General features: G+C 42.6%; 1 protein-coding gene and 1 pseudogene across 1 annotated transcript; one reads left to right on the top strand and one right to left on the bottom strand.

Moving 5' to 3' along the window:
* Window positions 1-405: 405 nt before the first annotated feature.
* On the bottom strand, window positions 406-2494 carry LOC103721914 (annotated as a pseudogene).
* Window positions 2495-6803: 4309 nt separating this feature from the next.
* LOC103721915 (uncharacterized protein At1g24485-like) lies at window positions 6804-8203 on the top strand. Its single transcript, XM_008812302.2, has 3 exons — window positions 6804-6828; window positions 6916-7456; window positions 7627-8203. The coding sequence occupies exons 1-3, from the start codon at window positions 6804-6806 to the stop codon at window positions 8201-8203; spliced, it is 1143 nt and encodes a 380-aa protein (XP_008810524.2).
* Window positions 8204-11395: the final 3192 nt, after the last annotated feature.

The following is an 11395-nucleotide window of genomic DNA, read 5'->3' as shown; positions in this document are numbered from 1 at the left end:
CATGGTCATGGGAAATTGGAACTTGTTTGGCAATTTTGAGCTGCTGGAATAGCATCTCTATTGAAGCTGGTTCTGGTGCAACGCGGCTCTGCATTGAGGCTCATGGAACTATTTGAGTCTCGTGCTTAGGGAAGGAGAGGGCACCTTTGTGTAAAATCCATGAAGGCTTGATCAAGAAAGGAGGTTCTTCTTTTTTCTTTTGAATCTGTAGATAAGAAAAGAGTCGCATTGGCAGGGCAAATATGATTTAAGTTGTGAACAAGGTTGTTTCTAACCATGGCCAATGATTTTGGACAGATGAAAGAGTGAAAGATGTAGCATGATCCGGACGCAATCAGATGGAACAGTTTATTATATGTCGTGCTTATGATTATTGGCTAGATTTCAAGGAGTGAACATAATCAAAAATACAACCTTACAAGATTTCAAGAGTGCGATTTTAGATTGGATTTGATCTTTTTCATCTTGGCATACACTTAAGCTTGGATTCCTTAGCCATTTCCAGCGAAACTAAAGCTCAGCAAGATTGAAAGCCTCAAAAACTAGTAGGAGAAAAACTCACAGGATTCGCATACATAATGACTGATCTTATCCTCATCATCCCCGGCGAAGCCCGGGCCTCTGTTGATTCACGCAAGCTGCAGCAATCCTAGGAGCAGACGAAGAGCAATACCCAACATCACTTGCACTCTTTCTCGCGCACACTAGCTGCTGGGACTTCTTGCAGTAGGCTATCGCCCCCTGGATCGAGCTCTCCACCTCCGAATTCACACTGCTGCTCCTCTTCAGAGTCTGTGGTCGGGGTATCCACTCGAATTTGCACTTGTGAAGGAGGAGGAGGAGGAGGAGGAGGAGGAGGAGGAAGAGCATGATGAAGATTTCATTGTCGAATTCCACTTAATGATACCAGAGAGGGACTTTCTGTGACCGCTCTCTTCTTCACTTCGTTTCCCACCGTCAATGCTCGTAAGGATAGCAGCAGCACTGTCGTCTGCCGCTAAGTATCTCTCTCTCTGAATTTCGCCAAATGGGCCCTTCTCCCCTGCCATCACGTAGCCATTTGAGCGCTCCTTGGCTTTAGGAGCTGCGCATGACTCGTCTGCGCAGCCTGATTTCGTGAAGAGAGACTTGAGGTAAGCTCGCGAAGCCTTCAGCCCGAGACCCGGAGATGACCGCCTGACCAACTCGAGCCTCTTGGACCAAGACTTCTTCTTCGGTTTTGAATGAACGAGCCCGGTAGAGCATTCGAAGCAGCAGTCCTCTGAATTCATCTCTCCAGCAACGCAGCAAGAAGTGTCGAGGGAGATGTCGCAGGACTCAAATGGAGTGCTTGTGGTGGTGGTGGTGGGAGTTGTGGTCGTCTTCTCTTCGAAGGCTTCTGGAAACTCTCCATGAGGTGGGGTGGTGGAGCTCTGGAGGAGCTTCTGAACCATTCGAGGCGGGAAGTGTAGAGGGAGGAGCTTTCCTTTGTAGAAGAGCTCATCGGCAGGAGAAGTGGTGGCTTCTCCATCTCTTGGGTTGGTAGATACTTGGAATTCAAATTCTCGAGAATGTGGAGGAGAGGATGTGGTGCAGCACAAGAAGGTGACAGGGCTGATATCCAAGTCTATGTAGTCTTCTTCTACCAAGTGGTCATAGGGAGGGAGGGCCCTTGCCATTACCAGTGTTGCGGTGGCTAGCAATTGCAGCTCTATTCAGTATTTTCTCCCTCCAGATGTTTTCAGGGCTTGCTTGATGATGTGGGTATGGAATGGAGTTGGTGGTGGTGACCTTGGGAAGGGAGGAGGGGGAGGGCAAGCTTTAAAGTAGGAATGGAGCCAAATAAGAGAGAACCATGAGGGGGCTGTCGTCAGAGATTTGGAAATTGGAAGGCATCCAGGATAAGAGATGCATGCATAATGGGGAGACTTCTTGTGGGCTCCCACGCAATTTATATGACCCATATTTTGTTCTCTTTTGAACTTGTCTCTCTTTACCTCCACTAAATGCTGTGTTTCGAGTTTAATAAACTCATTTATTAATAGTACTTTTATGGGTATTGTTTTTCTGATTGTTTCGTAGTTTGAGCCTCAGATTTTGAAGTCGGCAATAATGAGAGTCAAGCACGCACAATGTGCATGGTTGGATGTGTTAAAGCAAAGATGAAATAAAACATGATCATTTATGTGGAAGCGCAATCTAATGAATACAAACGAATTGAGATGGTAATATGAGCAGGGCTAAGTAAAAAGGCTAACACAATGCTTTAGAAGTTGCTGGAGAGGAGACGTCACAAGACAACATGGATTGTTGAAATAGAAAAGAATTTGAGAAGGCTTGCAGTAACATGGATGTGCGGCTCTTGATACAATGAGTGTGTGAGACCCAATAAACTGGGCCGGTCCATTTGACCGGCCCAGTCTTTTAGCCCCACGAAATGAAAAAAAAATAGGAATGGAGTACCCTGTTTGAGTCAGAAGAGGAGACTAACTCCGGCTCCTCTTCGACTCCATCGGAAGTTAACAAAAACCAAGCCTCCATGTCTATTCAAGAGATCTCAATCCTCATTCGAACCTCGCCGCTGATCACTCAAGTTCGCCACCGATTTTGAGATGATTTTTGAGACTGTTGCCGTAGAGGATCTCGGGGTTTTCGCCATTGATCCAATCGGAAGAGCTCGCTGAAGGTGAGTCTTGTTGGTTGGTCGTTCTCTCCTCTTTCTTTTGGTTGTTGGGCCACTCTCTCTTTTTCTTGAATTCGGCCGGCGAATCGCCGGATTGATCACAGGCAAAGTTTCTCCTATTTTTGTTTTCTCTTCTTTGGCCGACCACCACCAGGTGTGGCTCACTATGTTGGCCTGCCGCCGGACTTATAAGTAGTGTCAAAATAACTCAAACCACCACTCTTCCGCTGCGCACTCTGATATAAACCAACTCTTCTATACTCATCATATGCCAACGTTACGAATCATAATCCTAAGCTTAATTTTTCTACACATGATCAAATCTATTGCCTGCTACCAATGATAGTTGCATTTAATGGATAATGAAATTGAACTCCTATTTATTCTATTATATTTGAGATGGAATTGAAAACTAAATGAAACGCTTGGCTTCGTGTTATCGTGGGATGTACCTCTTAGTAGCATGGCCATGTCATCAGAGCGGATCTAGCCCATAACCTATGTGGAATAGGGGACACTGCAGCACAAATTCATTGGGGCTAACCATGGGCCAATCGTGGTGCTTGTGATTAGATTTAAATAGATTTAAACTTTTAGTCTGATGAGAACATCAGGGCTTAAATGGAAGGAGTATGTGAGGATCCATACGAACGTGTGTTTAGTTCCACATCAATTATTCACTGGGTAGACCTTTAGTACTTATACTAGATCAAAGAATCTAAAAAATATTTTTTGGCTAGCCTTTTTGAGTAAGGTCCTGAATTGTTATAGAGTGAATCGCAAAACTTTTTTTTCTTCTACCTGCATAAAGAAAAAAAAACAAGTTGTTTAAATTCAAAAAAAATCGAAACCGCTCACCAAAAAAAAAAATCGATAAAACAATATCAATTCCTGTACGTTTGAACATATGCAACTCATGCTAATTTAAAGTATAACATGAGGGACAACATCTTTTATTATAAAGTAATAATCTGGATAAAACCTAATGCGAGTTTTAAACTTTTTAAACCATATAAAATTTAGAAGATAAAACTGATATATTTATTTTTTAAAATTATTATTTTTTAAAAATAAAACTCTAACAATAATTTCGAACCTGCACCACTGAGGTGGTAGCACGATTGAACGGGGCTAAGATTCCACCGGAGTGGCCTAGATTCGAAATGCATGGGCGTCGATTAAATGTGGGGACCGGATGTCCCCCACCTGGTTTGTTCGGTGGAGTCGCCATCTGGTGTGCCGGTACTTAGGTGGTGCTGGTGTGACATACTCATACGTGGAAGGGGCTGCCACATTGGTGAAGCTCCTCCACGGACCGCGGGTGGGGAGGGTATGAGTAAAACTTGTTTGTCCGTATCGAACATTCTCCAGCGGGAAGGGAGCCCAGTAGGGGTTGCTATGCGGGTGAGGTCCTCCTCACCCCGCTCTTTCCTTTTCCTAAGCAAAAAAAAAAAAAAAAAAAAAAAAAGCCTTTGAACCTGCCGACCTTCGTCTGTCAACCAGCATATTTGATCGCATCCACTCATCCAAGATCATGTGATTGCCAAGTGTGGTTTGGATTACAAGCTATCGTCCCTCGGGAAAGTCACGGAGAAATTCCATATCGAATCCACGTATTCTTTTCTACCTAGAAAAAGTAAATTTTCCATTTAATCTCTCCAACTTTTTCGGCCCCCATCAAAATGGAAATGTTGTGGACTCTTCAGCCTAAGCGTTAGCATACGCGTACTCCAATCCGTCGAGGGTAAAACGACCGAGCAATGAAGACCCAATCCCCCCAAATCTGAAACAGCTCCATGCAAGTAGAAAGGCTCCTGAAACGATGGGATAAGGCGAAGGCATTTTCCATCAATTCTGAGAGGTCTTTAAATTTTTTTTTTTTTTGGTACATCGGCAACTCATACATAACGAATGTGAGTACAGCTCAGAGAGCCAAGACGGTGAAAGGTAATACCGGAGAGATGAAACACCCACCTCTTTTTAATGGCTGTTTTTTTTTTGTTGAAGCCTTTTTTATGGCTGTTACAGTTGCCAGGTCGCACTTTTCTGCATGCGGTGGACCATGCTTGTATTCCATGCTCGAGACAATTGGGATCGGTCTTCCAAACAACTAGAGACAACTGGACTTGCCATGCCACCACCACAAGGGATCATTACCTTCGAGGCCAGAAATCCTTCAACGCAACTCAAGATCACCCATTAATTGTTTACAAGGTTATAATAAATGTAAGTACACAGTGCAACTGTAGAAATTGTGCCAAAAAAAAAAAACAGTTGCAGTATCTAAATCATCCAGACGGATACAAATTAAGATTGGAAAACAAACCCAGAAGGTAAATTTACAATTTGTCCAGTTTGAGATTCATGTTTGAAAGAGCACGCTCCATACAAAACTATTGATGATGTTATGTGTGTATAGAATGGGTCTTCAATGACTGCTATTTCAGACAAAAGTTTAGGCCTATTTATTTGATAGGCATAGGAGACAATTGTGTATAGACAGGAAGATGCATTGTAAGCTTGCTCAACATAGGAGACATCCACTTCTTAGTTCCTATACTCAGTCCATCAAGAAACAGTCCCATTTCCGCTCCCCAATCTCTCTCTATCTCCCTCTCCCCCCTCCTCCTTGTGGCCCTAGAGTCTAGCACCATTCTCACCTAAGCATCCTGTTGAAATTACCACTTTTCCTAAAAGCTTAAGCTTATAGGACAAGTGGTGATTTTAATATGGTATCAGAGCAGAGGTTCTGAGTTCGAACCCTATCTCCGTAGTCTTTAACCCCATTATTAAAAACTTCACATGTTGGGCTTACCCATTAAAAAAAAAATCTGGCCCGAGGAGTGTAAGAAAATACTAAATAAATAAATAAATCTATCCCATTCTATCAGCTTAAGCTTATTGGACAAGTGGTGATTTTAACACACCCATTCACCCACCCCACATAAAGCCACAGCAACCTCCTCCTCCTCCTCCTCTCTCTCTCTCTCTCTCTAGACCAAGCCCCATTCCATCTGGCCACCTCCTCCCCCACCACTGACCATAGCTCTTATTTGTAATGTCCTCAATTTATTAATAACTCTATAATTCTTATATACTGGGAGTATCTATTATATATATGTGTTTTCTGAAATTTTTCTTTTATTTAGTCCGGATAATTTTTTTTCCGCCATTATTTTGTAAGGTTGATGGATGACCAATTACATAAATTAGTACTCGTTATTTTGTAATTATTTATCCTGTAAACATGGCACGCTTATGCATATGTCAATCTCCATTAGACACATCTTGTGTGACACCATCATCATTATTTGCTAATTTTTATAATTTGCAGTATCTAAGGATATGCATGACAATTGTGTTACATGTGACTTAGGACAATCTGTGAATAATTTTGTGATGAACTCCAAACTTTTAGTATTTAAGTTTAAAAACGTACCTAGCTACTAGCCTAGCATATTTTCTTACATAATATCAAATTTGTCTTTAACTGTTTTAGTTATTCTAATACACACACATGTATGTATGTATGTATATTTACATAAGCGCGCGCGCACACACACACACACATACATGCATGCATGTTCCTCCAACAGTCCAATCAGTTGAAGAGGTGGCCGGACCACCCAGCCCCTTGGCCGGTTTAATATCTAGTCCAGCTCTGTAACTATGATTAAAACTGTGCTTCCTCTTCCACCTGACTTCAATCAAGCATCTCTAAAGCATGACATATTCCATCAAGAGAACCTGCAATTTGTAGCTATACGAACCATGTCATGCTAAATCAGGTTCAATTTCGTAGGAGCCAAATACGAACCATGCTCAGCTCGTGAAATCTTGAGGTTGAGCCAAGCCACAAAGCTGGACTGTTAAACAGGTTGCAGCCGCCTACTCAAGGCCATAAAAAAATAACAAATTCTAACGCTACCTTTCAGATGGAACAAAAAGTTGCGAAGCCTTCAACGATGCATCCGGACTTCTCACAGTACACCAGAGAGAACATCCGACTACAAAATACAAAGGCTAACATAGAAATAGCTCGTCAGGAACTTTTCTCTCCATAGAGAGCGCTTTACATTCTTTAGATCTGATGGAAAGAGTTCGGGCAATCCTTTTGCTGGTTTTAAGTGCACTTACGGACATGCATGAAGCTTTCGACTTCCCAAGTGAGTATCAGGCATGCACACGTACTCTTCCTCTATGCTGAATTCTCGCGATCTTTTATTCTTTTATTCATCTTCCTTCCTCCTCAGACACCTCGCAGTGGTCGAACATCGACTGCGGTGCATCAGCATGGTCGTTGGACAGCAGCTTGCTTAGATGGGAAACTGATGACAGCTACGTCACGACCGGTCAAAAAATGCTCGTATCGCAAAGCAAGGAGCCCCGAGCCATGAACACCCTTCGCTTCTTCCCGCAGGGCGATGAGAGCTGTTACCTTCTGCCAGGCCAAGGCGAGAGCAGGGTGCTCCTTCGTGCCGGGTTCTACTACGGGAACTACGATGGCATCTCCAAGCCCCCCTCGTTTGACCTCCAGTTCGATGGCCATCAGTGGGCGACCGTTGCAACTTCTCTGGATGAGGATCCCATCTACCATGAAGTGGTTTATAGGCACAAGGAAGGTAACATCAGCGTCTGCCTTGTGAGGAGAGGAGATGATGGCGGGGTTCCCTTCATTTCTTCCCTTGAAATCATGCCATTTCCAGCAGATGTATATAAAGAGCTGGATGGGAACATGCATACGGCATTCTATCTACGGAGCAGAACAGATTTTGGAGCCATCGCAGACATCAGGTAATTAAGGATGAAGCTCTGGGTTTACTGCAACAAAATAACCAATTTATCAAACAAAAATACCATGGCTATTGCTGTGTCGTCATCCTAATGCATTTGATCCGACTAGTAGCTGAGTAGTGTAAACTCTTAGCGTATTAACAAGTTATCTCAGCTGATTTGGTTGACAGGCATGATGGTTTGGACGAGAAGTATAACAGAATTTGGAAAGCAAAAGGAATGCCAAATTATCCTAATGCATCTTGCTTGCCACCAAAAGCACCAACTGCTGACAATGACCCTCCTCTCTCGGTTATAAACACGGCTATAACAGCATCAAATTCCTCGGACTCCCTTGTTTTGCTAATTGAGCTTCCACCAACCAACGAGACAGCTTACATCATCCTATATTTCATGGAGTTGGTCCTCTTCCCAGATCCCATCAATGGCAGGAAGTTCGCAATTTATATAAATGGTCAGGAAAGTAACCACAACATACAACTCAAAGACAACTCATGCCAAGTGGTGTCTTTCTACACGAATGAGTTCTCAGGCCCTGCCAATTTGACATTATCTCCACTGGAGGGTTCTATATTACCTCCCATCATCAATGCCATGGAAGTATTCACCACCATCAACTTGGATCAGGAATCAGGTGCTCCAAGTGGCAACCACTTCAATCCCTTCATTATGAGTAAAAGTCAACCATCTTCTATGCTTCTAGTACCTGTAATCTTTGTCCTTGGTGTTGTTGCTTCGTTTTTGTAAGAGAAGAAGGGGGGCTGAAAAATAACTTTGTCAAGTTATGGTCCCGACAATTCGAGGTCCTGGGAGGGGCGAACGGGGCATATCTAAACTATAGTGTTTTTTTCATGAAACACCTGATTTAATAGCTTGGACTACAAGTCTACAAGTGAGAGTTTTCTTTGATCTGTAGAAGATTACATATATCTGATTGCAACCGTGAACATGTACATATTTGCGTAGTTCTTCTATGATCCGCTTAAAGAAATAGCACATCTGCAAGAAGACCTGTAAATTCCCTAAAACAGTCTGTTTCCCTCCTGTGGAATCCAGGACCTTGCAGTCTCACCTTGATGCTCATGTTTGCAAGAACAATAGCACAATGCTTGGAAATAAACCAGAAATTAATAAATCTGCTGCTGACAAGATAAGCATCTTTACTGTTATGTTCTGTAATTTAGAAACTGCACTGCTCCTCCCTGTCCAATTCTTGTTTCCCTGATTTCTATGCTTTATCTCGTATTCTCTCACTTCTCAGACGCATCACAGTGGTTGATCATTGGCTGCGGTGCATCAGCCCTGTTATTTGATGGTTCTCTTGCTTGAACATTGCCTGGTCGATCGCCATGAGAATAGGGTGCAACTCCATGTTGAGTTTTACCATGGAACCAAGGCAATATCTTAAACCACTCAACATTTTATTTCCAGTTCCATGGCCATCACACTACAGCAAAACCGGACAAAGCCAACTTATGCCTGCCGATGCTAGGTAGAGGCATCGGTAATTTTAGTTCCGGCGCCAAAATTTGTCGGTGCTTCAAAGTAGCATCGATAAGCATGAAAGAGCAGACGATGCTAGAAAGCGTCGTCGGAGGCCTCCACCTAAGATGATGCTTTTAGGTGTTGTTGGAGGTGGGAAACCGGGCCTAGGACGACGCTTTTAAGCGTTGTGGTGTCACCTAGCCTAAAACGATGCTTATAAGCATCGTCGGAGGCTTACACCTAAAACGACACTTATAAGCGTCGTCGGAGGCTAACTCCCCACCAAACGAAACCCAAGCACACGACCATCCAGTCCTCATTCTGCCCTAGACTCCTTTTTTTCTTCTCCGGCTCTGACTAACCCTAGCCTTCGTTTCCTCCTCTCCGACGCCGACCGACCGACCCCAACCCCCAATCGAGCTCCCCCTCTTCCCAAGGTATTTTTCTCTCCTCTCCCTCCTCACTTGTTCTCCTCCTCTTCTTTGTCTGCGCGCGCGCGTATTTTTTCCTTCTTTCGCATGCCTTGTCATCTTAGAATAAATGATTGCTCATTACGGTGGTGGTTTGTCAACAAGGATTTTAAAAGAGAAAAAATAGTAGCTGTCTGTTGAGTAATTTGAGCAAAGGAGGATCTTTCTTTTGCTTCATTTGAAGTTGTTATTTCAGTTATTGGATCATGTGAGGACTTATTTTTCCAGCAAAATGACTATAGAAAATAATGGTTGTTCTCGCTATTTCTTGTGCCATGAATGTCTACTGCATGGATTTGCTAACTCAAAACTTCCGAAAAGGTGCCAGGTTGGTTCTGCCATCTATTGTGATATCTTTGGGATTGCATGACCCATGGGCTTGACTCTATTGTGAATTGGGTCATGCATGCCTGGTGAAACTTTAGCCTTGCATGGCCCATGACATGGCTCGGCTTCAACGTTAGTCCAATTGGCCTACTTGCATATGACATGTATCCAACTAGCACTAGATGGGAGAAAAAAAAAAGCCATTCTCTTTGGATTCTCAAGAACTTGGTTTAATCAGAAGTTAAATTCCTTCTTAAAAAGTTGGTCATGCAGCAAATTTCGTTGTAACTCACACTCACAAATATAACAGCACATAGTAATGCATAACATGGTCTCAAGTTGATCTTTCGAGATTCTACTTGCATAGGCAAAGGATTGCGAACAAGATTAGAGCTATTAAAATTCAAATCCATACCGTTCACTGACGCTTTTAAGAAAGCAGACAGGCAGGTGACTTTCATAGTTACATGCCTCTTATTTGGATTATTTTTGGCTGCATTTTCTTTAAAATTTTTTCCATATATCACTCGTAGTTATCTGACATAACATCTTTATATATGCTCTTAATACAAGATCTATGCTCCAATAAAAAATTTAAGGTTAGGCTTTAGTAATTCTTTTGTTACATTTTATGCAGAAAGTCGATGTGTTCTTGAGCATAATTTCCAAATACTTTATCTTTTTAAAAGCTCTGCTACTCCACTTGCAGCCTTGGTATCCACTATGGAGCAAGTGATAAAATAGTAAGCATGCTGAGTAGTTCTGCAGCTATCTAGTTGATCAATTTCACACTGAAGATTTCCTCAAAACATTCTGTAGCAGGGGAAATTTAGTCCCTGATAACTATGACTATCGTCCCTTCGATGCTTACTAGGAATACAGCCTGTCTGACATTTGGATACCATATGTCATTTGCCAGCCAAGCAGAGATAGCTTCATCTACCCCTGCAACTGCAGCCTATTTAATACTCGAGTCAAAGCTAAAACAATACTGCTCTCCCATGTTCTCTACTTAACCCAACCCTCTTGGCTTCCACCCAATTTTCCCAAGTTGTTGTAGTTGATGGTGTTGCTAATGTTCATAAACTGATAGTTAATTAATTCAGGCATAGGAGACTAATGGCGTGTTTGGTTTGCAAACAAATCGAAATCAGAATCGGAATAGATTAGAATGGAAATCGAAATAGCTATATGTCACGATGTATTTGGTTTGTGACTGAAATTGGGATTGAGTTTTAGCGGATTAAGGCATTCTCATTCTCTCCTGAAATCAGAATAGGAATAGAACTCCCCCTCCGCCCAAATGGCTGAAATAGGAGTTATTCATTCCCAATCTCATTCTGGAGCCCAAAGGATGGTCCTTAAGTTTGGAGAGCTCAAATAAATTATCAGACATCCCATGTGATAAAAGGGTATCAGTCCATGTAGTCTGCATTGGCTGGCTGCATTGAATAGGTGAAACTTTACAAGTTGTTGCCACTTGCCACAGGCATGGCAATACTGTGTGCTTCATAGAGTTAAGATAGGAGTTAGGTAGGCACAACAATGTTTGGACTATTTGATCATCCTTTATAGGATCAATCATGCATTGTCCGATGCAGAATCAGCCGTGCATTGATCTTGGGACTTGTAGGCTGTGTAATAGAACCAATTGCAT

Source organism: Phoenix dactylifera, chromosome 13 (genome assembly GCF_009389715.1).
Source record: "Phoenix dactylifera cultivar Barhee BC4 chromosome 13, palm_55x_up_171113_PBpolish2nd_filt_p, whole genome shotgun sequence".
NCBI lineage: Eukaryota > Viridiplantae > Streptophyta > Magnoliopsida > Arecales > Arecaceae > Phoenix > Phoenix dactylifera.
The sequence above is the reverse complement of the archived record's forward strand: the minus strand, read 5'-3'. Positions and strand labels throughout refer to the sequence as shown.